Source organism: Pholcus phalangioides, unplaced genomic scaffold (genome assembly GCF_987345545.1).
Source record: "Pholcus phalangioides strain wild (caught in Gottingen) unplaced genomic scaffold, Ppha-v1.0 ptg000018l_1, whole genome shotgun sequence".
Lineage (NCBI taxonomy): Eukaryota > Metazoa > Arthropoda > Arachnida > Araneae > Pholcidae > Pholcus > Pholcus phalangioides.
In genome coordinates, this window is record NW_028301611.1 from 213298 (window position 1) to 239578 (window position 26281).

Below are 26281 nucleotides of genomic sequence, written 5' to 3' on the forward strand. Positions count from 1 at the left end.
ATATCAAAAGAGGGCGTAACACGGTTGTCAAACACAATTTATACTCAACTGATAAAAGAAGGGGGGGAGTGCGAATTAAATCGAGCCACCTGAGCACAAAGTACAAAGCCGAGTTGGAACTTCGCGCAATAACAAGCCCAGTGACGTCCTTTTAAAACAACAACAAGTTAAAAGTTTGCCAACTATTACACTTCATCTCCGTTTTGGCGAGTTCTTTTATTATCTTCAAGTCGGGTTTTCCTAGGAGCAGCGAGATTTTTTTTTTGCGTTGCGTGAACCGAATGACTTCACGTCGGCAGAAACGTACAACTTTAAAGCCATGTAATCCTAGGGGAAAAAGCAGGCTTTTTTTTTTTTGCATCGCGTGTACCGAATAGGATTCTTTCGCGTCGGCAGAAACGCGTAACTTCACTACGGCATGCGTTTATGTTTTCCTATCGTGGCGTACTGTATATACAGAAAATCCTTGTCCCGCCTTACGATGCAGTAAACTCCTCCAGTCGGCCGATCACGAACCATAAAAAACGCTGGCGTGGGACATGTTATGCTATGTAGAAAAACAGCGTGATTATTATTGCTTTCACGTTGGCGAGCGGACGGTGTCTCGCTGTACGTGGCGCAGAAAGCCTGCTCCTAGAAAAGAAAAAAAATCACGGAGTCGGAAAAATTAACTTTTGTGATTTGGCGTGAAATGGAAATAGCTTTCTGTGAAGTTTCATGAAACTTTTTTTGCCGGCAACCCTAGAGGTCTGACGAAGAGTCATGCGCGTGTCATGAGGCACACGCGCGCAAGAATTGCTTTGCATTTCCTCATGCGTCGACCTGTTGAACTTTCGCGTTGAGAAGTTTCTCACCAGGAAGTGATGTTAAAATCACTTTTTTTTGGAAAAAGTGGGGGGGAAGGTTGTTTCTCTCCCGCCCCCCCCCTCAAAATTGCGTGACGACATGTCAAAAGAAAAAAGAATTAATTACCGTATTTACTTGGGAATCGAATTAAACAGGAAATTTTCACTCATTTATTGTCACCGATACGATTACATAGATACGATTTTCGGAGGAAAAAAGAAATGCGCGTTTCTGACGTCCATTCGCGCAAAGGGGTCATTCAAGTATTACGTCAGCATCGAGGGGGGGGGGGTTCAGATTTGCTGACTTTTGATGACAATGGGGGAGGAGGGTGCTTACGTCATCGACCACCCCTTTTTAAAGATATGAAATATTCTAAGCTGCTGACGAAATTTTGCTGACAAGGGGTGAGGGGGGGGGTCAAAAATGTCTGAAAATCTGCTTACGTAATACTTGAATGGCCCCAAATCAGCGGTTCTCAACCTTTTTTTGACTCGCGGAGCCCTTTGCAATATATGTAATTTCTATGGCGGAGCCCTGCAGACCTCTTTTTATTATATATCTATCAAATTTACTGATTTATTTTATTTTCCTTGAGTCGCCGCAGAGCCCCCTGAGAAGTGCACACGGAGCACCAGTTGAGAACCGGTGCATGGGCGGAGATACACGAGGATATATGAATTGACATCATCATCGTGCCCCCCCCCCAGACTTCCAGGTCTATTACCGCCTATGAACCGCTGTCGTAGAAAATGTAACACACGACGGTCGGTTGAAGCCCCTGGGCACAGAAGGAAATATTGGGGCCCAAACTGGCAGGATTGTCTTACGGATTATGGGCCCCCTTGGCCAAGGGATTTTTCTGAGGCTCTACCAGGCAAATTTTCAAAAAATTAAACTACTCGTTTTCCTGAGGCCCCCCGAGCCGTGCCCAGGTAGGCCCATGCGTTAAGACGGCATTGCCAACTGGGCCGGATTCAAGTATTCCAAGCTGCCCGATGCAAGAGCAGCTTTGCGGCCCTCTAAAATAATTTTTCCCGATCCCCCAGTGTCCTCGAGCACCCCGGCGATCGCCAGATTTATACTAGCACCCGAAAACGACTATGTGTTTTATTATATATTATGGTAATAGAAAAAAGGCAATGGCGATAAATTTGGGATTCGGGCAATAGCACCCACCGCCCAGCGAGAAAAATTGTAATCGTGGCAGGGCCGTCATTTCAACTTTTTCCGGGGGGGGGGGAGGGGGCAAAGCACATGTACTCAATGTATTTGTATATATATATATACCATTTTTAGTGCATTTTCAAAAGCCGGGCCTAAATGACGGGCCTGAATCGTGGCCCCTTTAAGGTTAATCACTAATCTGCAATCATGGCCCCGCAAGGGTGGGGCTGACAGAACTTTAGCCCGGAACGATTCTTGTTTTTTGTTTCATTATACCCTTCAAACCATATATGATCAACCCGTGGGCCGAATCTGGCCCTCGGAGTCACATGACGTGGCCCCGTGACCTAAAACCTATTTTTTTTAATGAAATCAGCGTCACTTTTACTGATGACTTGAGTGACCCAATTCGATTCAATTCACCGACAATAGCAACGGCAAATCGTCTAAGGAAAATTTACTGATTCGAAGTAAATTTACAATTTACTTAAGTGACCCGCGGCACATTTACAGACGGGCGCTTCAGCGGCCCGTGTCGACGCATCAATCAAGTGGACAGCGGCACACTTTCAGATCACCTGAGTGACTCACGGTACATTTCCACAGGGAAGCAACAAGAGACTGTCAGCCGGGGCAAGCACACAATTTGACGTTTCTTAATGTTGGAGAAGTTAAAAGGGCACAATTTCCGCCCCTCCGATCCGGCGCCTACCCGCTGCCCTCTAGTGGCAGCCCTGTATTCATCAGATCACTCAAGTGACCGGGGGCATATTTACAGTTCGAGTGACTCACGGCACAGTTCCAGAGACTTAAGCTGCCCACGAAACATTTTCAAACTAATTAAGTGGCCCTCACTCTCCAAAAAGTTGGGCACGCTTAGAAATCCGCCAAAGAGCACAATCTAGGACGGTGGTTCTCAACCTTTAGAAGCCCGCGGCCCGATAGGATTCTTTTTTTTTGTGGGACCCGGTCATAAAAAATGCGGCCCTCGTAATCATGCCACTGTAGGCAGTCGCCTCATGCCTTGCGCCGGCCCTGGGTAGGACCTCCCAAATCTCTCTCTCTTCTCTCCGGACAATATATATCTCAATAGAATTTATTTTACTTTTCACTCTTTTTTTTTTTTTCTTTACCTAAATTCTGTTTTGGCATTTTCCATACATTAGCCATTTTATTTCTTCTTCTTTTTTGTACCACTTACAGTTGGTATATCCACTGCGATTTTTCAGACTACTGGGAAACAATGATATGGCAACTGTGTGTCTCAATGAATGTGGATGGTCAAAAAGTCAGATCTGATGAAAAGAAGCTTTATATGTAGTATACGTGAGAAAGTTGAATCTCTGAAAAAGCTACAACGCGGAACACTAGATACAACTATATTGTGTAAAAAAATGGAATCAGAAAATCTATTGTGTATACGATCTTCAGAAACAACAAAAAAATTTTTTTTTCCGGTTTGTTTTCAGATTCGAACAATGACTACAAAAAATGTTCAAAGAATAATAATTTTTTTTTTCCTATGGGATAAATAGTAACGGTATATGAAAAGAAAATTATGGTTACCAATCAAATTATCTGTTAGTATACGCAGGGCCGGGCTTAAGAATTTCGCGGCCTCCCTCAAAAAGAATCATAATCAGCCACTCTTCGACTAAGGCCCGAAAGAAACAGAACCGTTCGTATTTAACTTACGAACTAAATCACTTGTGCACTTGCCAACTAAAGCCGTGTAAACGGCCCCTATCGTCTGCATATATTGTATCGTACTTGGCAACTAAAAATTAAGTTACGAACTAAAGCACTTGCCTCGTGTAAACGGGTCTTAACGCACTTTGTAAGTCACGAACAGAAATATTTTGGCGATGTTGCGAATATTTTATTGTTTGTGGCGATATTTGTCAAAACCATATTCAAACTCCCCTAATAAGCCAGTGCTTCTCAAACATTGGTCACGCGCGGCTCCCTTGCCATGGCAACGTTTATACGCGGCTCCCCACAATAGTTTGGTAAGGAATGATAATCGGTGAAAAAAACTTTTCTGAAGCACTGAACAAGCACTCATCAATGTCGCCAGTTCACCGCGATGCACACTTTGAGAACCATTATGATAGTATTAGTCACGTGCGAGTTTTTCAGAATTTACAAATTGATTGGCGCAACGATCTGCGAAATAGGAAATAAAACACAGCTGGTTTATATTCTTGAATCACACTTCGTTGAATTCATACAATGATATTACGCGAGAAGTAATAATGCTACTAGTCCATGGCTTGACTAATCCCATGCTCCAGGTCGCAATGGCGGCTAAAAAGTTGACATTGGCACCTAATTTTTTTTACTTAAGATAACTGAATTGAAGTCTGAGGACAGCATAAGGGCGGACTCATATCTACAGACACTCACTGTGTCGTGTCAGACACGGCAAACATTCTTTAACATAAAACCAATGAGCGTATTCATATCTACCGTATCGTAGCTGCACAGGCGTAGACAGACATTTCTGTGTTAAAGAATGGTTGCCGTGTATGACACGACATGGTGAGTCTGTATATGTGAATCCACTCTTAAACTATCGGAAATGATAGCATGTCTGCTATCATGGAAAGGGTGTCCCCAAAATACCGGAGAAGTAAAAAGAAATATATACACGTTTTTTTGTCAGGAGATAAAATCTTGGCGTCAAATTTGTTTCCGATCTTTCTAACCCCATACTAGTCACACCAACAATGATTGCAGAATAATACATATTCATGTGGGAAGATAAATAGTTTTGCTTATGATATCTTAATTCTTAACTAACACACAAACACTGGTATCTGTCATTTAAAAATAATTTATGTATTTTGTAAACGCGTGAGTTTAAATTTTAAAAACCAAAATAGCCACAATAAGTTCATTATCCAAGAAATGAGTGATTTAATGAAGGTGATTATTGATTGAAATAACAAAAAAAAAAAATTGTATGATAAAATAGTTTAGACACTAAATTTTTTCAGAATATAATTCAGTTTAGCATAGTTTTCTTTTTTCTGTCTAAACTAGTATTAGTATTATTAGTTTAGACCAGTGGTTCTCAACCGGTGCTCCGCGGAGCCTTTGGGGCTCTTTGTGCGCTCTCCAGGGGCTCCACGGCCGCTCGCGGGGGGGGGGGGGAAACAGTAAAATTTAAAAAAATAATTATAAATATTTTTAAATAGTTAAAATAAATCAGTAACTTTGATCAGTAATTTAAAAATTTTCCCGCGGGGCTCCGCCGTAGAATTTTTTTACTCCGCGAGTCAAAAAAGGTTGAGAACCGCTGGTTCAGAAAAGAAAAAAGAAAACTATGTTAAACTGAATTATATTCTGAAAATTTACTGCCACAAAAACGCATGACGTAATTTGAATGGCACGTTTATACAATAAATTATTGAATTTAAAGAGATTTTTTATAATAGGATTCTTCGTGCCTTTATTGCAGCAAAATCATCAATCACATCAGAGTAGTCAATATTAGAGGAAATAGAATTTTCTATAGCAATAATGGCGAAAGAGGGAAGATAGACGTTCATGTGACATTGTAGATCTCAAAAACGTTTTCGTCAATTTTAGGGTTGAAAACGACCGTTCAGCTGAAGCTACTGTGTTACAGATACAGTCAATAAAATTCTAAGAGCTATAGTAAGGTTTGGGAAAATGTCCATGAAATTTATTTTTTGTTATATGTTGAAGTGTCGTAAATGGTGAATCAAGGGATTTTGTTGTAGTTGAATTCGACAGAGTTTTCAGTTCTATATGAAAAGCTCTAAGCCATTGAAATCTCCTAATACATTTCCTAACCTCTGGCTTGATTTTAAGAGCACTTCTTCATTTTCAATATGCGACATTTCAAACAAAAAGCCAAAACTTTCCTTTAAACTTTTCATCTGTTCAAAGCGTTCCTTTACCGACAACTGCGCTTGGGTCAGAATGACATTAAAAAAATCAACCTTAAAATGCAGTTCAGGGTCATCAATGTTTTCATCATCTCCTTCATAAGAGAGAAAATTGTTTTTTAATTTTTTTCCTCCACTGTGATGAAGATTTCGGAAAAGCCAAAAAGTAGCCATTTCTAATTCAATAGCTAATTTCTCAGCATCAGATTTTGTCTTCCCACAAAACCTTCTTTCCTGTATTTATCTAAAAAAATGGTCATACATTCAATTTGTTCAAGTGCGGTACTTATAGCAACATTTTGGTTTTGCAATATTACAGTACGTATATAACAAAACTAAATTGATTCAGAATTTCGCACCAGACACACAAATCGAGACTAGAAATTTGTAGTTTTTTATTTCTTTAGCCAATGATGCAGCTTCACTTCTGAACCTTGAATCATTTACTGTTTCTGAATCTTCAATCAGTGCATCAGATTTCTCCAATCTGAAACCTGATAGCTTTAAAACTATCTATTCGGCTCTCCCATCTGGTCTCGAATAATGGTTTAACCGTTAAGTGTTTGACATGTTTCGTAAAAATTCCCATCGTTGAATAGAAGCTGAAAACAACACGTAAAACTGTTATATAATCCCAGAAAACGTGATACTGAAGTTCGCCGACTTTGCCATGTCACTCAATACCAAGTTCCAATTATGGCAGCCACAAAAGGAACAAAAAACTCAGGTTTATTTCAAGAATTCTGACTTGAACGCCTTTCTTATTTCCGCGCATTTCGGCTCCATTATCATGTCCTTAGCCCCGACAGTCGTCTATGCTGAGCCCAAGCTCTCGAAGCTTTTTATAAAGCTTCCAAAGATTTTCACCGGAAGTGTCTTCAACTTTCACTAACCATCGAAAAGCCTCGTTGATATGTTCGTTTCTGAATGAACGTTCCACATAATGAAGAATAAGCGACATTTGCTCCTAGTGGCTGACACCAGGCGTGCAGTCCAACATAATTGAGAAATATTTTGCTTTTTTTAAATCTTTCCAGTGATTGTGTATTTATTACCTTTTTTTCGCTATTAAATCTATGAATTCGTTTTGAATTTTGTAACTGAAATAGTGATCACTGATTTCTTTTTTTCCCATTCGACGTAAATGCTCTTGTAAAATCAAGTCAAAGTTGGCTATTTGAGCTCAACAATGCCTAGAAAGTTTCCATTTTTCGGACTTTGCAAAATTTCTTTTCAGAACATCTAAAAGGCAAATTTCTTTGCGCTAGAAATTTCATTATACAAATAATTCTTTAAGACCAATCTCCAGTGCTTCGTTTCTTCCCGATACAAATGTTGATTTGCACTGTCGATGGGTTTGTTATTAGGGAGAGACGATTTTCCAGCTCAATCCATTCGTTATAACATTTCATGTGATTGGCAGAAACTGCGTGCTCTGACAAATTGTTTGGCGGGTTTTGCCAATCGCTGACACTGTCATCACTAAAGCGGGCATCTTCGACTACTACTAAACCATACATGTACATCTTTAATATTCCTCTGTGGAACCTCTAACGAATTGGTACATGTTGGCATATGCGTGTACGTGTAGTGAAACCTGACACGAAGTTTGTTTCTGTGTAATGCTTGTTATGTGTAGTGCTGCCATCTGCCACCAGTTTTTTCTGATTATGAGTGAAGGGGCATCTGAAAAAAGTTTGCAGCAAAAACAGACGACTGCGTCAGTTGATTAAGCATACACAAGCCATCTCCTATCAATGGTTTCGCCATTAGGCATCAGTCGTTTGTAATAAAAAGATCTACGATTTTTATCCAGTGGGAAACTACACTGTAATGGGGCCCTTTTCAACGATTAACGTCTTCGTTTGAGTGTTTTTATTTTTGGCCATTTACTAATGTCAGCGAAGTCAACAAATTTTTCATTTTTTTCTAATTCTCCTATAGTCCGAGGAAATATTTTGTGATGAAGTGGATGTTTGTGCAGGAGTGTGAAGTAGAGTTTTTTCCTTTGCTTTAGGAGTTGAGTTTGATTTAATATTTGAAGGGTAAAAATGCCTGAAAACGAAACCTTGCATTGATAGGGTAGGTGTTTTTTCTTCAGCTTTTCTCTTGTGTTTAGGAGCTCCAGAATCATTTTTGATACAACGCCTGTTCTACCCATGGATTTACGTAAAGTGAGAGGAATCTTGAGACCCTAAAAAAATGTAGATTGTATAGGATCCTTGTAGAACAATAAAAATAAGTTTAAAAATAAAATTAATTTTTTTCCCCTTCGACAGCAGAAACTTGAGGAAAATGATTCCCGAACTGTCTGCCGTGGCACCTCAAGCAGATCAATCGGGAGGGGGGGGGTCTCAAAGATAATTTTATGCCATCGTAAATAGAGGAAATGGTAATAACAAAGCAGTAGGGCTTGCCTTCGCAAAGAGTCAATGGTAGACTTGATCATGCGATTCCACACATAAAATTAGTCATTTTCTAACAATTAGAGAACCAGATTACTCCACTCCGATACGGCTTTGCAGTGCGGTCCCCGCCCTATGTCTAAAGGCATTTTGAGGCAGTGTTTCTCAATCACCGGGCTGTGTGAGTGTGATTCCCCTTTTTCATTTTTCCTCATTTATTTTTCATTAGTCGTGTGTATGACTTGGCTTTCCCCTAATAAAAAAGACATCAACCGTGCCGTAGGCTTGCAAAGGTTGAGAACCACTGCCACTGAGAACCAAAGCGCTACATCGAGGAACGAATGCTATAGGAGTAATAAATTCAAATAGAATCTTATTTACAAGGATTCCACGATCCCATGAGTAAAGAATTGAAATATTGAAAAAATCTTACGGAAAAACTTTATTTAATCATTATTTATTAAACTTCATTTTATAACACTTATGTTAGTTATTTCAGGATACTTTGTATGCGAGTATGGAAATTTGGGCCAAATATTTTCACTAAAGCTTCCATACAATTAAAGTATGACTATACATCCATGGTATATAGGAGAGCTGGACAAATCTCCAAATATTCACATTCCCATTGGGCATGAAACTTGAAGTAATACATGCCGGAATCAGTGTTTTATATGCACTCTTTTTTTTTAGCATTTTACATGCCAGCGTCGGGCATGTAGTTGAAAAAGAAATGTCTGATCAAAATATTTACGTCCCGGGAATGTAAAGCAATAAATTTCTCCAGCTCTGGTGTGTAAATCCTCCTGAAATTAGTATATGAAAATTGAAAAATAGAATGTGATGGCGTCAATAGGCATAACCGGAGGACGTTAGAACGGTGGGGATGAACAACAGGATGAATCACCGTGTGTATATCAAACGGAGGATGCGATTGTCCACCTCCACGCTCTGGCCTATGCTAATATTACAATTTTTTTAGTGAACAGGGTGATCATACCTTTTCATCTACCCAAGCCAATAGATCAGCTAGGATAAGGCTGTCATGTCAGGCCGTCAGGGCCGCAACTACGGGAGGGGGAGGGGGGGGGTGCAGGTGGGTCTCGTACTACGGGCTCTAGACCCGAGGGGCGCAAATTTCACTCTGAAACTCCTCCTTCAACGTTACAAGGGGGCGTCAAAATGCGCGCTTGCCCCGGGTGACCAAGCATCTAGTTGTGGCCTTGCTGTCGAATACTCGGAATTTCGGAAAAGGAAACATAAAAATTTGGTTCACGCTCACGCGTTCCTTCCTAGTTCAAAGAAGAAAAAAAAGTACACCAAGAAAAATCTCTCCAACTTTTATTTTTCCCCTCTTTCTACTATCTATCACAATCGCGCGATCTTGAAAAGTAATTTTACTACTTTGAAGTACAAAAATGAAGCAGTTTACTCTATTGTACTTATATACGCGTTGGTTGTAGAAGATAAGATGACGAGACATGGACCTGAAGGAGACACGAATACACTGAATGAAGGACCTTATACCGAATTTTTCAATCTCGGAGTTCCCCCTCCTGCGGGCAGGGCCGTCTAAAGAGCACCATGGGCCTCCGGACCAAAGAATTTTTCTGAGGGCCTTACCTAGCATTCTCGACAATTTCACCCTGATCTCATTTTTATGAGGCCTTTCTACTCGTGAGGCCCACCCATGCGTTAAGACGCCACTGCCTGCGGGGTACATACCGGAAATTGTGGTACTTTTGTGGCCAGGGCCAGATAAACCATTAAGCAAAATAAGTACGTGCTTAGAAAAGAGGCACCACAAAAAATAATCAAACAGTGCATTGTTTTTAAATGTACAATTTTTTTTCCCCGGCATCAACCGCCCAGTAGAAATCCTAATATTTTAAAGAGCACTTGATTGTACAGTTGAAGATTTTTATCGAAAGCTTGACCAGATCCGCAACTAAGAGAGGGCAGAGGCAGCACCCCCTCCCCCCCCCTAAAGAAGAGTGTTCTTTAGGGGGGTGTTGGCAGAGGGCGGAAGGTCTGTTTCCCGGCGCTGGACCAGCAAAGGCGTCGAGTTCATTCTTTTTCCGTTAAAAATTACGGGGAGGGGGTGCCAAAATACACATAAATATAATAAAATAATAATGTAGGTACAGACCCCCTCACCAAGCGACAATAACGTTTCGTTCCTAGTTGCGGCCCTAATGAATTTTATTCATCAACTAATCAATTAAATTTTTTTACCTCCGAAAAAATACTTGTGTGTGTCCATTTTATGCGGGTACTAACAACGCCAATTCAGAAAAGATGTCAACAACATAAATTTGGTGGTGCCTGATGATGCCTCGATATAACGATAACCCCTCTACAATGATCTTGGTCCACAGAGTAACGTTATATCGAAGTTTCACTGTATTTATTCGCCCCAAAAATTCTATTTGATTAAATGATGAATAAAATTTAGTTGGTTGTTTCACACTGTAAAGTAGTTTCTCGCACAACACTTTTTTATACTACACAGAAAGTATAGCTTCACGGCAACATAAGATAAAATAATTTTGTTTAATCAGTTAAAACCAAGGGCGTAGCGAGGGAGGACTTGGGGGTCTGGTCCCCTCCGAAATGTGAGAAAATGACTGAAAATAGGAAAAAAGATGGCGAAATCTATTGTTCTATCGCTTTGGTCCCCCCGAACGAAATTTCTGGCTACGCCCCTGGTTAAAACACAGAGGCCATTCTGAGGCCCCTGGTGGGCCCATGCATTAAAACGGCACTGGGCAAGAACATGAAATTAAAAAGGGTGGCAAAATTCGAATAGCCTGCAGACGCCATTGATATAAAACCACCTTTGAGTGAGAAACTATACCATAGCTCAAAATTCACACACTTAGGCCGGTATTACACTATAAAAGTTTGATAAAAGTCCTATTATAAAACTTGAAAAATGCAGCCAATAAGGTCAATGGTTGCATTTTCTAGAATGTAACCAATAACCTTATTGGTTAGATTTTTCAAGTTTTATAAAATGGATTTTATCAAACTTTTATAATGTAATACCGGCCTTAGATAGACTTAAAGATTTGCGGGGGGGGGGGGAGAGGGGAAATATCTAATGATAAAAAAATATATATATATATTACACAGTTTTAAGATGGAAGAAAACATAGGCCTACATTGCTATACGTGAGATGTGTGCGTGGAGGGAGAGAGGCTCTGGTTGTGGTTGAAATAAAATGATTGGAATACCTAGCATCAATAATTTTTGCTGCCCTTCCAAGTAGGGTCGCAACTGAGGAAAGGGGAGGGGGCAGAAGGGTCTGGTATCACTGACGCTGGATCAGGAAGGGTACTAAGTTTATTCTTTGTCTAAAATTACAAACAGGAGGCGACAAAAATTTTTACTTGCCCCGGCAATAGCGCCAATTTTTATTTCTAGTAGCGACCCTGCTGTTAATCCTTTAAGCGGTACAGCCGAAATCATTAAAATCCCCTCTAAAATGCTATATCTTACTTAATGAGAAGTAGAATTCCATTCTCTTCCGATTTTCAGGTGCAAAGTAATGGGTATAGAAGAAGTGTTCCATTGAGAAATCAATTACAAAATATTTGGGCGTGTCAATGCTAAAAAAAGGGCTTTTATGGAGGCATGATATCTCGTCAATAACGCTTAAAAGGTAAAGTGACCCTGTATTCCAGATCAATGTTTCTTAACCTTTTTCAACTCATGGCCCCCCTATGGATCACATTTTTTTCTCGCGGCCTCCTGTCCTATCCAGGGCCCCCATACTCTCATCCAAGAGAGAGATACTTTTTTTCTTTATTATGAATGAAATTTTAATAAATCAGGTCAATCTCTAGAATCCTGGCTAAGCATGGATTCAAATAATGCATTATCATCTCTCCCAGGAGTCAAATTATATGGTAAAAAAGGGTATGTGTAAAATACGGGACGATCCAACATGAATCCAATGAACATACACAATATATCGACCCTCCCAACACATCAACCGTTGCTCTGGCGGCCCTCCACACTTAGCTGGTACTAGATCTGGTACTATGATTTTCACATGTAAGCTGTTCTTACATATGAAAATCATATAGTACCAGATCCCATATAGTGCAGTCCTCCTCCCTCCATTACAGACATGAAGACCCTGAGTCATGCCCACATAGACCAAAGGGTTGAGATGCCCCTGGTTCTATGGACGGATCTGATGAATTCTGAAAGTAGTAATATTTTTCAGCCATGTTTCACTTTTAAAGCTTTTCTCTTCACAGCTCTCACTCCCTTCACCACATGTCGTGGATCACCTTTCTTCTGATTTTCTCCCACGGCCCCCCTAGAATATCCCAGGACCGCAAGGGGGCCATATGGCCCCAGGTTGAGAACCACTATTCTAGATTACAATAGGGCTGAAAAATCGAAAAAAATTTTGGCACCAGCCAAATTTGTTGAGCCTAAGTTTAGAGAACGGTCCTAAATAATGTTTTTTTTTTAAAACTCTTCTGGGACTTTATAATTTCTTCCCATGTTAAAAGACGTACTGTACCGAAATCAGAAAATTTCATGTCATGCTTAGACTCCAATTTAATAGAAAATCACATACAGAAAATGTTAGGCACCAATACCGATCTTAAAGTCGCCATGGTGACATGGCACTTGCCAAGCTCTAGATTACGACACCCTACCTCCGCATCGAAGGCTGATATCCTTGGTGGGTCCCTTTGCAGTAAATTTATGGTGTAAAAAATAAGATTCTTCCTGAAGAACCCTGTCAGGCTACCTTATGTGGAAAGGGGGGGGGGGATGGTCTCATCTATCAAGTTTCTTAACAGAACCAGTGGTGCCTTAATGGAGGGCCAACAGGGCCCAAGCCTGCAAATCAAATATGGGCTGCCAAATTGTTGAAGACTTATATTAATTTATAATTTCGTAAATTCTCCATTTTTTCTGCATTCCCGTCAATTCTGAAATTCCTTTCATTAAATATGAATTTTCCTTTTTTTTTTTAGTATGTGGATATTTCTGTGTAGGTATTTTTCATTTCTGTACTTAGAAATGTTTTTTGGATGCTGACTCTCACTCCCGTGAAATATTTGAAACTTTAGCAGGATGTATATGTTACTGATTTGAAACAAATCAAATACAAAAGTAAATTATCACGTCTGAAGATAATTTCATTAGTCAATATTAATTGGGGAAAAAAAATGACACACAGACAATCAATAAATTCACACATCCTTTTCTTGAACCTGCCGTCAAGCATTTATTTTACTAAAATCTACATTTCGTTTCAGTATCACAGAAAACTCTTCACTCAGAAGTTCCTGAAGCGAGACATTGTCATGTTTGTACATCCACTTGTTATAGATGAAGTCATACCTTTTAGGTCCACTGTGAACGACACAATTAACAACAGTTTGAGCACACCAACAAATTTCTTTTGTGAAAAACTATGAAATGTTTAAGTTAATTATGAAGCGTTTCTGTTATTATTGTTATTAATTAGGGCTAGGTTCTTTTCCCCAACTTTATTAGTCATATATCTGCAGGTTCCTCATACCAGTGATATTGTTGGTCTGCCACCTTTTGAGACCAAAACTGAGTCCCTCACCTTAATTCTCGTTCATACATGGCTCCTAATAGTCATACACAGTGAAACCTGTCTAAAACAGATACTGTATGAGACAGAAACCTATCTAGAATGAAACATTGTTTTGGTCTCTTGACATTCAGTTTCATACAGGTACTACTGTGCCAATGTACCACTTACTTTAGCACTCATTTAACAGAGGATTTCTTGCCTTAGTGGTAATACACCCACAGTGCTTTCAAGGCAGTAACAGTAGCAAAAACACTTCAGGAAAATTAAATAATTTCCATTAATAACAATCCTTGGCTCTGTCCAACATCCCTGTGGGAGCCCAGATACAAACTCGGAAAACTACTGTTGTTGGACTATGCTCATTATAATTGAGGAGCTTATTTTCAAAAGGGAACATTCCCATTTTTTTTAAAATCCATTTTTCAACAGTTTTTGAATCTTTGGGATGAGTTCGATCAGATTATGCAACAAGATTTATTCTAATGAAAATATTTTGGAAAAAATTACAAGGTAAAGTTAGTCATTTCTAGCAAAAGGAAACGTATCCACCTTGCTCATTTACTCTGGCATTTTCTGGTAGAACCTCTAGATAATGATCGCCCATGGCATCTAAAATTTTGTCCACTAATGTGAAGATAGTCCGTTAAGGGATAGTGAAATGCAATAGATCCTCGTTAAGTTGGACCCCTTTAACTCAGATCTCTGGATAATTCAGACATGAAATGGAAAGAAAATAGTATTTTTTTTTTTAAATCTGAGAAGCGATCATCAAATTCCCATAATACATTTTTATTATCATCTTCATGCTAGCACAGTGACAGGGAGCGCCTAACATATAACGGGGGGGGGGGGGAAGGAGACATAAGGTTCACTGATTTCTTAAAAAGCGATAAATGCTTCTCGTGGCTACCCAAAAGGTCTTTATTATCTGAAGAGCTAGACCTCATAACACCACAAAAATTAGTACATGTACATGTGTCTGTAAAAGGTAAGTTTCTTCTTAGTTAGAACAACTAGTGGTCTATTTTGAAAGTCAAGTGGGGACAACACAGACCAAGCTTCTTATGTTGAAGCGGATGTGTGCGGCTTGCAAGCAGTACACAAGACTCACACAGCAGAAGCTCAAGACTTTTTTTCCTACAAAGTAAACTTTTATCAACATAACATTTTTATCTTGTGTAAATATGATTAACACTTCATTTGTTCAACATAAAGGAACTTTTTTGCATGTATGTTTTATGTATTTTCTTCCATTTTTCCACATTCTCCGGTCATTAAGAATTTTTTACATCCTGGATCAGCTCTGATCCCAATTGTTCAGACTTAACGAGGTTATACTGTACATTGAATCCATCAATGTAATTCAAAAAAGTGTCCATTAGTGGAGGTTTCCGCTAACTGGAGTGTCTGTTATGAGAGGTTTCACTGTAGAATGAACATGTTTTTTTGTTTTAATGACGAGAGGGTAGTAAGGGTACCTTCTAAGACAAGATAAAACTTTCTGGAATGAACAAGTGATGAAGAAATTTTTAATTTTTCAGACCTTGATCAGCTTCAATTTTAATCAAAAGGTAACATTTCCACTAACTTTCTTTCAAAAAAATTCAAATGTAGATAACTCCCTTGAATGCTGATCAAGAAACGTAGTATTTAAGTATTCTTCTCCACCCCATTCCTATGTACTACCTATTGGGCTGTTTTCTACTTTTGTAAAGCACAAAGTTATTTCTAACTGTTTATATGAATAACTATTAACTGTAAATTTAGCAAAAGTGGAAATGTTCCCTTTCGAAAATAAGCTTCTCAATTACACAGCGTTACAAAAAAATTTTCTTTTTGGTGCCTGAGATTTTTTAAAACTGATTTTGACTATATTTGGTGTGCTGGTTTCAAATATGAAAACAGTTTTTCTCCCTATCAGCTCTAGTTTTTGAAATTCAGCGTAGCTAAATTATGAAACATTTTAACATTGAGTAGTAGTTAAGTTTTTACATGGCTTTGTTTTCCTCTGCTTTTTTTCTTCCGTCTTCTCTATAGTGCTCTCCAATGCACGTATCCAAATGAAATTTTAAATGTCTGATTTAGGACAATTTTTGTGCGCTCAGTCGGAACCATTTCCGAAACTAGCAAAAACAGCTTTGTAAACACTTTTACCATTTGCTAGCCTTTGCAAAATGTTGTTTACACCACTTTCGCTGATGAAAACAAAAACCAGAAATCACTCGAATGTGAGTGATAATATACGATACGGTTAACCTCCTTTCAAGGAAAAAAATCCTCAATTCCAAAATATTATGAAAAAACTTGAACAAATCTGTTACTGGAAATCCACATGTAAAGTTACTTCAGTTTAGTTCTGTTGATACCTGTGTGAATTTTTTACTCAAGAAATTTTGGCAATTATCTTTCAAGTTTAAAATTTTTATAAAAATTGGATATTGGGAAATTAATGAAGTTAACTGCAAAAAACTAAATTTTCAACAAATAACACATTACTCAAAGGTGGATGCGGGAACGTTTATCAAATTGCACTGGGGACGTGGGAAGGGGGAGGGGAAAGGTTAAGAATCACTTATCCATAAATTTATTTTGAATCACACACACTATACGTTTTTCTTGTTACAGTTAGAGTTGCCAAACATCAGTGTGTGTTTGAGAAACCATAGTGCGTGCAGAGCCCATTGCTTTGAACTGAATGCTTTCACTCTGTGATACTTCAAAGCCTTGTTACGATATGCTATGTTGTTAAGATATTATTAGCTACTCTAAGCTTTTTTTAATTCTTAATTCATGCATTAAACCATTTGAATCAAATTGTTACAAACTGTGAATTGGCGAATGAGAAAAAAAAAAAAAAAAAACTGAGAAAAATCTCACCTAATTGGAGAAGACAGCCATATTTGCCTATTTGGAGTCTGCCTATTGATCACATAAGTACCATGTTCCGAAAGGTCAACTGTTAAAACACCATTCTGAAATTGAAGTAAAGAAAATAAGACTATAAGACGTAATCATGTTGGCAAGAAACATGAAAGATATGACGATTGAACAATTATATTAAATTGCGCGATCTACAATGAACCATGTACTATTCTTGTGTCACCCTGGAAATAAGATGCCGTTTTCAGAGGTGTAAGTAAGGGGTTGCTAAGGTTAACCCCCCCCCCCTCCGAGGCTAACCAAAAATAAAGAAAAAAAATTGACATTTCAATGAAAAAATTGAAATATTGAAAAAAAACCCATTCATATGCTATATTATTTTTTTTAAGGATGATAACTCAAAATTTTTCGGGGGAACATTTTTGTGTACATTGAAAAGGTCGCCCCTGCATGTTTTATGTGTAGAGAAGATTGTACTGTCCATTTGCTAATACAAGATACGGAGAAATCTCAAAATAACCATATTCTGTGGACCAAGAAAAAATATCACTGTAGAGGGACCATTGGTACATCAAGATATATCATTAACATCAATCACCACCAAATTTATGCTGTAGTTGGCATCTCTTTTGAATTAATATTACCATGAAATACATTCATAAGTATTTATTCAAAGCATTTTCCTTATCTCCCGGAGTCCCAGAGAAACAAACATCTCTTGGTGGTCGGACTGGAAGAGGCGATGTCTTGCCACGCTGGTCTGTTCCATATTCCAGTTGTGCCTTTTGGGTGTTCTCATTGCTCCAAGGATTGTCACTTAAGTTCTGAGATAGAAGAATAGCCTCACTATAGGGTCTGCAAGCTTGTATCTCCCTTCTGCCTAGAGGCAATGACAGCAGTTCTTTGGGCATGGTCTTCATGGCAAGGCACCAGCATCTCTACATGATGCTCCCTTATGAGATGCTGCATCCTTCTCTTCCAGCCATCAGGGAGTGTATAAGTAATATTAATATTGAATGTAGTAATATTTCTCAAAAGAACGGTTCTGATTCTGCCATTGTTAATGCCCCGTTTGGGAGCTATTTGGTCAACTTTGACTCCACAATAATTTAAGTAATTATTGTGGAGTCAAAGTTGAACTACCTATTGCTTCAATTTAAGTGCCAGTACACAACTTTTTAAGCTAATGATACTCCCATAATCCCTGCTTCTGGAAATACCATCATTTTCAGGGGACAGACTTTGTTGTGACCACCTCAGAGTAGGACGATGTGTCCATTCAGTGTGTGCAACCGGTCACTCTGAATGTCCAAAGAGAATCCACGATTTTTCAAGAAGTCCAGTCCAAGTATGCACGAGTCCTGGATGTCAGCTGCCTGCAAAGGCAACATGGTGATAGGTGACAGACACAAACTTTGCCAAGACTTGGATTTCTACCACTTTCTATGCAGTCATCTTTTTTTCCAAAACTGTCTGCACTGTTAATGACGGTGACACGTAGAGAAGTCACTGCTGGAATCTTCGATCCAGGTCTCTCCAAACAATGCTGACGTTGGCTCCAGAATCGATGCCCATCTGGCATGGAAATCCATAAATTCGTCTTTATGTTGCATATATCACAAATCAGAGTCATACCAGGCTTGGCTGTCCAATTCCCAAGACTTTTCTTGAACCTTCCCTAAGTTCGTCCAGTTCCTTGCTTGCGTATGTCCGTCCTGAAGACAGGAACATCCTCTCTCACATAGCCCATCATCCATCATCGCCATCAGTTGTGTTTGACTACTTCTCCCTTCCCATACTTCTTGTTTTTACAATTCAAGTCCTTGAAGCATCCTGCTTCTGACATCAGATTTTTCCATCTTGGGGCTCTTTGTAATTCTTTCCCCGGTGATTTGAGAATGCATAAAATCTTACAGGAAGGAGGATTTGAGAATGAAGAAACAGTTTTATTTACAGCAACTAGAATTCCTGCTAAATTACAGCAGCCTTTCAAACACACATATTCCTCCCTTCGAATTCTTTAGTCTGAGTCCTTCTATTCAAACAATCTCATGACACACATACCTTAGGGTACGTCCATAGTGCATCGCTTCCTGCTTTATCACTTCAACCGTGGCAGACGAAGAAAGCAGGATGATCCATGCGATTCTAGCTGGTGGTGGTTATAGTGCACCACTCGCAGGAGGATCCGCTTGCATGATCAGTTGGCATCGTGGAGCTACCAAATGAGGATCTATTATGTATTTTGTTGACAACTGATAATAGTTATCAAAAAGTTAAACATGAAAGAATGACAAAGGTCCATGAAATGAATAGGACTCCCTTAAAGTTATAATGGATTTAGTGTAGTTGCTAATTATAATTGAAATTAACGATAAAACTAAAATCCAATCGTTTTGTAATGATTGTCGTTTTTCTAATAAAAAATTAGTTATGACAGTGAAAGCAAAATTGCTAATTTTAATCTTCATTGTAGTTAATTAATCATTAATTAGTTGATTAAACATTGTTTTACTATTTTGATTTTTTGCCACAACTAGTTAACGCCTGGTATTAACAATAATTAACCATCATAAAAACTCAGCTGGATTCAGTATAATGATTAATTGTCCTTGATTAATTAATGAATAGTTAACAACTTCACTTATATTTTGACATAATTACTTTTGATTAGTATTAACAACAACTAACCATGACAGAAACTCCATTGGATTCAGTATAACAATTAATTATCCTTAATTAATTATTAATTAACAACTGATTAACTATTTCACTTTTACTATGACTATGTAACTAGTTAACAATTAGTATTAACAAAAATTAACCATCACAAAAACTCCGTTGGATTCAGCATAGCAATTAATTAGCATTGATTAATTAATGATAAACTAACGATTTTGCTTTATATAACTAATTAACAATTAGTATTTAATATTAACAACTAACAGTCACAAAAACTCCATTGGTTTCAGTATTAACATTAATTAATGATTAAATAAAGATTAAGCTTCTATTATGTCATAATTAACTAATGATTATAGTAATAATTAATTGTTACAAAAACTCAGTTGGATTTACTATTCCACAATAAAACAAACATTTAGAGGAAAGTATCCGTTTCAAAGTGCAAGCAGTGAGCAGGTCCAGCGAGAAAGAGAAATTCATTCTGGTTAAAGTGGGTAAAAGCAGTTTGAGCTGGTAAAAACAGGTAGGTGAGCACACCTGATGAGTTTTCATCTTTTTTGAGTTTGGATCTTTTTTCCGCCAGGATAAAGCAGGAAGTGAGAAGCGGTTCACTATGGATGCACCCTTACATGTGTTAACAAGCCTTTTCAAAGTTCTACCGTTTGTAACATTACATTTATATGAACAGTTGAGTTCCCATCTTACTATTTTCACAACTATACAAATCTTGAATTCTAATCTGAAAACGTCTTGCAAATTCAATTTCTGCTGGACTCATCATCACCAATCTCCAATATCCAGCAATAGAGCTCTTCTAAAATGAGCAATTCTGTGCTCAGATCGCTGTGTTATGTGTGTCACTTTTCCCAAAAAATTGAGTTGTTCACATTCTGGAGTCCTGTTCCCTAGAATTTTAGGTCGCAAAATTTTGTCTTCCTCTATCAGTTTATGAGGAAACAACAAAGGAAAATTATCATAAGTCAAAAATCCACAGTATCGCATGTTGGCAAAATATTGTTGTGAAATTTAAAAAAAGAGACATAACATTTTCCCATCTGAGCACAGAATTCCATTTATCTTACTATTAGTGCAATGGCAACACAATGGGCATCAATTTCTTTCTCTCTCTCCACTTGGAATTCTTTACCTAAGTAACGACCTCTTGAAGGCTGGGTTTTTGCCTCCTCCCCTTGAATGGTTCATTAGTTGTGATACCAAGTCTAAAGATAGCAGCACATGTATTGTTGCATTGACACTAACTAAAATGGAAATACTATGCCACTGCTTTATTCAACAAATAAATATCAATTTAAACTCTCTATCCATTTTGAAACATCTTACATCAGGGGTCTTAAATGCATGGGCGTGGGGCACATTTGACCCTCAGACTATTTTGTTATGGCCCACCGATCATTTTCAGAAAATGTTAAAAACATTAAAACTATCAATTCTAGAACTAATGATAATTCCGCAACAAAGCAATGAAAATTCAGAACTACTGAAAGAGATAATTTCAGAATTTTTAAAAAAGATCATTTCAAGTGAAAAAAAATTATTTCACCCCTAATCGAAATTGATAATTTTCTGAAAGAAATAATTTCAGAATAAATAAGTGTCCAATTTTATTTTTGTCTCAGTTAAGCCCCATTTTACATAAACATCCCGGGAAGTTCCCTGTAACAGGGATTTTCACTACCACCCGTTTACATGCCATTTAGTTTATGCCGGTATTCCCCCTTCTTTTTGGAAGTCACTGGTCACGTGGGTTGAACGGGTGGTTGGCTGAAGATGGCAGACGAAGGAACTAACAGCAATTTTCATGGCACAAAGGATTATGGGAGTGGAGGTAGAAGTCACCCACCATTATTCTGCAACAAAGATGGGACTCTTTTGATGGATGTCCGTCCCACCTTTTTCACCATGAGGAAAAAAAAATTGCCAAACAGGTAATAATCACCAAAGCTACCCCACAATCTTGCACATGTAAATGGGGCTTTAAACTCTGGGACCAATTGGCCCCCTTCTATTAAGATGTCACTAAATTACAGTTGTAGTTGATGTCCTGTTAGCTTCGTGGGAAGTTACAATTTGGCCCGAAACGTTGAAGACCCCTGTACTACATAGAGGAATGATACACATAATTAAGAAGTTATTTCAGTAAAAAGCATAACCAGTTCTTACGCTATAACTAACATCAGAATCGATATGTTCTATTTTCTCCAGTAACTCTTCAAAGAAACCCGTAAGATTTTGTAAAGTATCCTCGGCTACTCTCTCATATTCATTCTCCGTAAGCATACTGGCGAAATAAAAAGAAATTAAATGATTATTTCAACATTTCTATAAATCCAAATACAAATGCAACAATAGGCAAAATGACATGAGAGGTAGCTGAAAGAAAATGCCTATAAATAATATGGATGTCAAATGCAATTAAAGCTGCTTATTAGAATCATGGATATTGCAATCATTTGGGTATTGGAATCACTTTTCAAGGACTGAAGGAACCAATATCACAGAATGAAAAAAAAAAAAGTATTATAGTTATCAGAACTTCAGATAATGGTATAATTTTTTTTTTGGCGAAAGTTTTTTTTTGTGTATTCTGAAGCTAAGGCTTAGGGTCAGCCGGGTTAATTTGAGAAACGGGGTAATTGGAAACAAGACAGCTGCGAGTGATTTGGTGGCTTTTATTGAAATCTAAGAAACAGGGTTAAGTTGTGTGGTGTTGTTCACGGCTCTGGAGCCGATTCTCACCTTTTTGATAGAAGCTGATTGGGCATAGATAACAGCTGATAGTTAACAACAAACAAAATTCTGTTACACGTTTCTTTTGTTTTTGAAGTTTTGCTTCTCATATGCAGTGTTGTTTTTTTCATATTAAGTATTTATGGTGGCCCATCTATCCTGTTTTAAATTATCTCGAAATGTTGAGAGCGTGAAGTAATTGAAAAAACATAGTTTCACAAGTTAAGTCTGTATAAGAAGGGTGATCGTTAATCAGAGGGTTTGAAATACATACTATTGTCATACAATGATAGATTATTATAGTAAAACTTCTCTTAACAGACACCCATGCGGTGAGAGATGCGGTCACCCTTCTTTTACGGACAAATTATTTTGTCCCATCATTGTATGCAAAAGAGAGGTTTTGTTGTATTTGGCCGTAAAAGCGGGGTAACTGTTAAGAAGGGCTTTTCTGTACTTCGCTTTGCTATCTTTTCGGGTAAAATGTTTTTTGGATAAATATAGCACTCAAGGGAGATTTATGGAAAATTGGCTGCACCAAAACTTCACCGGCAGAGAAATTACTGCTGGGAAAATTCACCAACGACAATTCATTACCAGTGAATGAGTGAACGAATAAATATGTGAGCAAGTGACTAAATGAGTGGTGAATGAGCTAGCAAAAAAAGTTAATGAGTGAGTGAGTATCCTCATGAGTGACCAAATGAATGACAGAATGAGTAATCGTATTGAATGAGCAATTGAGTGAATGACTGTATTATAGTTTCCAAGTGATTGGATGAGTGATCATCCAATAGATATAGTGATCATCCATATAGTTTTCAAGTGATCGTGTAAGTGAGTAACTGTATTATAATAGGGTTAGAGTAAGTGGGTGAGTTACCAACTGATTGAGTGAGTGACTGTGTGAAGTACTATGCTTTCTTTGTCTTAGAAGAAAGATGATGCCATGAAACTACAAGAAAAAGACTTTAGGTCCAAGCTACTCCAGGCTGGAATTAGCTTTTAGGCTGGAATGCAACTGTAAAATGCATGTTTTCAATCACCCTAAACGCTTTTGGTGATTGTAAACAGGCTTAAGTGGCATTAAATAAACTTACATTTACTAACTTTGCTTACCTCATAGCAGTAGTTTCTAAACAAGTACAGAATAGGTATAACCCTCGAGAAGAAGCAAATTTTGATTTCTAGCAGATTAATTACATGTTATGTTCAAATTAACCAAAATTGTTTCCAATTATCCCACCTGAGCTTAACCAAATTTTTTTTCCCTTGAAAGTTATCATTATCAGGCTGCAAGACAAGAAGGCTAGGTGTTTTCTTCTCCCTCCCTTGTTGACAAACATTTCCGTTGACTCCCCCACGATCTCTGATTTTTGTTAAAATTTACAGAATATCTATGTGTAAATCAACCGCATTCTTTTTTATAGGCCCATAGGCCAACAATATTGCATAAATAAATATTCACAGATACCCAGAAAAACTTAGGTTGTTATAACGAGTGTCAACCATATCCCTCAAAGCAGAATATTTTGCATTGTTCTGCAATGAGCTCTCGGCTGACCGACTGGAGATGTTCTGCAGTAAAAATTCCCAGAAGTTCTACATTTCTTGAAATCTACTACTGTTTTCCCCATCTACAATTTTCTTGAAATTTTTTCAGATTGTTCTGCAATAGCATTGGTCGTTCTGTGACATACGTCACAGGTTCCAGCATTTTTTTTGCTTTGGGGACTGTATCTAACAAATGAAATACAAGGCATTTTATGGAGATTGAAAAAAATTATACAATTACCATTGTGAAATAGAGCTTGATGAAAGATATGACACGCAATTCAAACTGTGACTCCTCAAGCGCAAGTTTTTCTGAAAAACAAAAACAAGAAACATCTAAAATCTATTGTATACACAAACTTCTATGCATAATGATGAATAAAAATCCAAAAAAGCTATACTGACTACAAGGACTAAGATTTCGCAAGCAGGGTTATACCAAATTAAACAATTACTTTTTTTTTTGCCAACTGATTATCTTGGCGTTTTGAATCTTTCAACATTTTTCACTGGCGCCAATAATTTTTTTCAAGCAAATGTGTTATCCTTATCTATTTTAGCATTATTTTCCTTTCTTGTTATAACCAATGTCTAAAACCTGTTAATCATCTGGGCATCCTTTGTTTGGGAATTTTTCAATTTTTACTGATGAAAACATTCTTATTAATTTTGATGACAAAAACACTTGTTTTTTTACAGAATTTGATAAAAGAAATTATAGTTTCTTGCCTAAAATGTGACACTAGCATGGTTTCAAACAGCAATCGCACCAAGAAATTTGGATGGCGATAGGTTTACCAGAATAACAATTCAAAGTCAAAATGTAATGGACATTTGAACCTTGTTGCCAATACTTTCTTTATTGGTTCTAGAATTCCTCCTGGGGATGTTCTAGCTTGCCTGAAAAGTGGTGCCAAATTTCTTCTTTTGAACAGTTTTGGTATTATCTGTCACTTTTCTTCACAACTTTTTTTCCAATGATAAGTAGCCAAGGAAGACATAATGGTGCTGGGGTGAAGTATTTCTCATATTATTTCTATCCAGGTGGAGCATAGGCAGAGATAGACTTGGAAGTCGGGGGGGGGGGGGGGAGGGAGACACGGTCATTATTGCTGGGGGGGGCGCGATGATGTCAATTCTTACATACGTATATATTATTAGATCAGTTGCCTCCACCTTTGACGCTGGGGGAGGGCCCCCCCCCGTATCTCCGCCCATGAGGTGGAGTTGTTGTTTCTAGAATGTTCAATACAACCACCTTTCTGCAAGTGGTGCTACTTTCGTAGGGTTTTTCCAACAGATTCATTCTTTATTTGTTCAACAGTGTCTTTTGATGTTTGAAACCCAATTCATTTGGTTGTTTTTGTCATCATTTGTTTTCACGCCTTTTGTCTTTAGCATTTAAGGTGGTAAATCGCCAAGCGATGGGCCTGGGCTGTTGCTGGAAGTCAATGGTCTTTAGCAGTAGAGTATTTATCTGGAGCATTTATTAGCCAAGAAATCAGAGAATATTTATTTTAATGCAGAATATTTATTTTTAATGCAGAACTCAATGTTTATAGTTACATATTTTATTTTTTCGTTTGTCTAGAGCAGCGGTTCTTAACCTTTTCTGACTAGCTTTTCAGTGAATAATTTCTCTGGCGGAGCCCTGTTTAACTCGAGGAGCTCTTTTTTGTATATTATTTATATGGCGGTACCCTTTAGGCCTCTTTTTTTTTGTTTATCAAATTTATTGATTTATTTTATTATTCTCGAGTGGCCGCGGAGCCCCTGGGAAGTACACACGGAGCGGAGCACCGGTTGAGAACCGCTGGTCTAGAGAGGGATATTATTATATATCATTATTATGCTTGATGCTTTTCATTAGTTATTGTTTTCTATGCTGGTGATTATTTTTTCGGCGTCCGTAGCGGCGACTTTCCGCCGGGCCGTCGGATGTGTTTGGCACTGAAAAAAAAAGTAACCAAAAATCGCCAAGTAGGGAATTAAAGCAAAGCTATTCCCCTCTTTATTTTTGTCGGGCATCTTGATTTCCATGATACTGAAGGTGTTTGACGAGCAAAAAAATTCTAGGTCGCTAACAAAATCGCCAAATTTGGCGTAACCCCTCTTACTGGGTCTTAGCTGTTATAAGAGCCTTGATAATTAATCTTTAGCCATAACCGCTATTATATTAACTAAAAAATATTTATATATTACTGATATCGGACTAGAAGACTCATATTTCTCTTTCTTTCCACGAGTAACTTGAGAAACGCCACTTCTGGGATGAAACGATGCAATATTGCGAGGACGAAAGAGTGGAAAAGCTAAATACTTTAATTTGTTCATATTTACACGCCTCTTTCGGTCTATTTAAAAGGAATTTTTGACGTTAAACATTTCTTGCACTTCTCATCCTCGCAAATCCGACTTTTGAAAAATGTAAATAAACAACATCATACACACACTAGCAGTTTTTGTCTTCACTTCCACTTAG

The 26281-nt window shown here is 38.0% G+C and overlaps 1 protein-coding gene across 2 annotated transcripts; it reads right to left on the reverse strand.

The window, feature by feature from the left end:
• Positions 1-13574: 13574 nt before the first annotated feature.
• On the reverse strand, positions 13575-26254 carry fh (frataxin). Of its 2 annotated transcripts, none has more exons than XM_089247898.1 (5): positions 26002-26254; positions 24041-24111; positions 21679-21796; positions 16810-16904; positions 13575-13721 (listed from the first exon to the last, which is right to left on the reverse strand). In XM_089247898.1, the coding sequence occupies exons 1-5, from the start codon at positions 26131-26133 to the stop codon at positions 13586-13588; spliced, it is 552 nt and encodes a 183-aa protein (XP_089104024.1). In that variant the 5' UTR covers positions 26134-26254; the 3' UTR covers positions 13575-13585. The 2 variants fall into 2 exon arrangements, with proteins under 2 accessions (XP_089104024.1, XP_089104025.1); XM_089247899.1 differs by having other exon boundaries at positions 21691-21796; positions 26002-26233.
• Between the last annotated feature and the right edge of the window lie 27 nt (positions 26255-26281).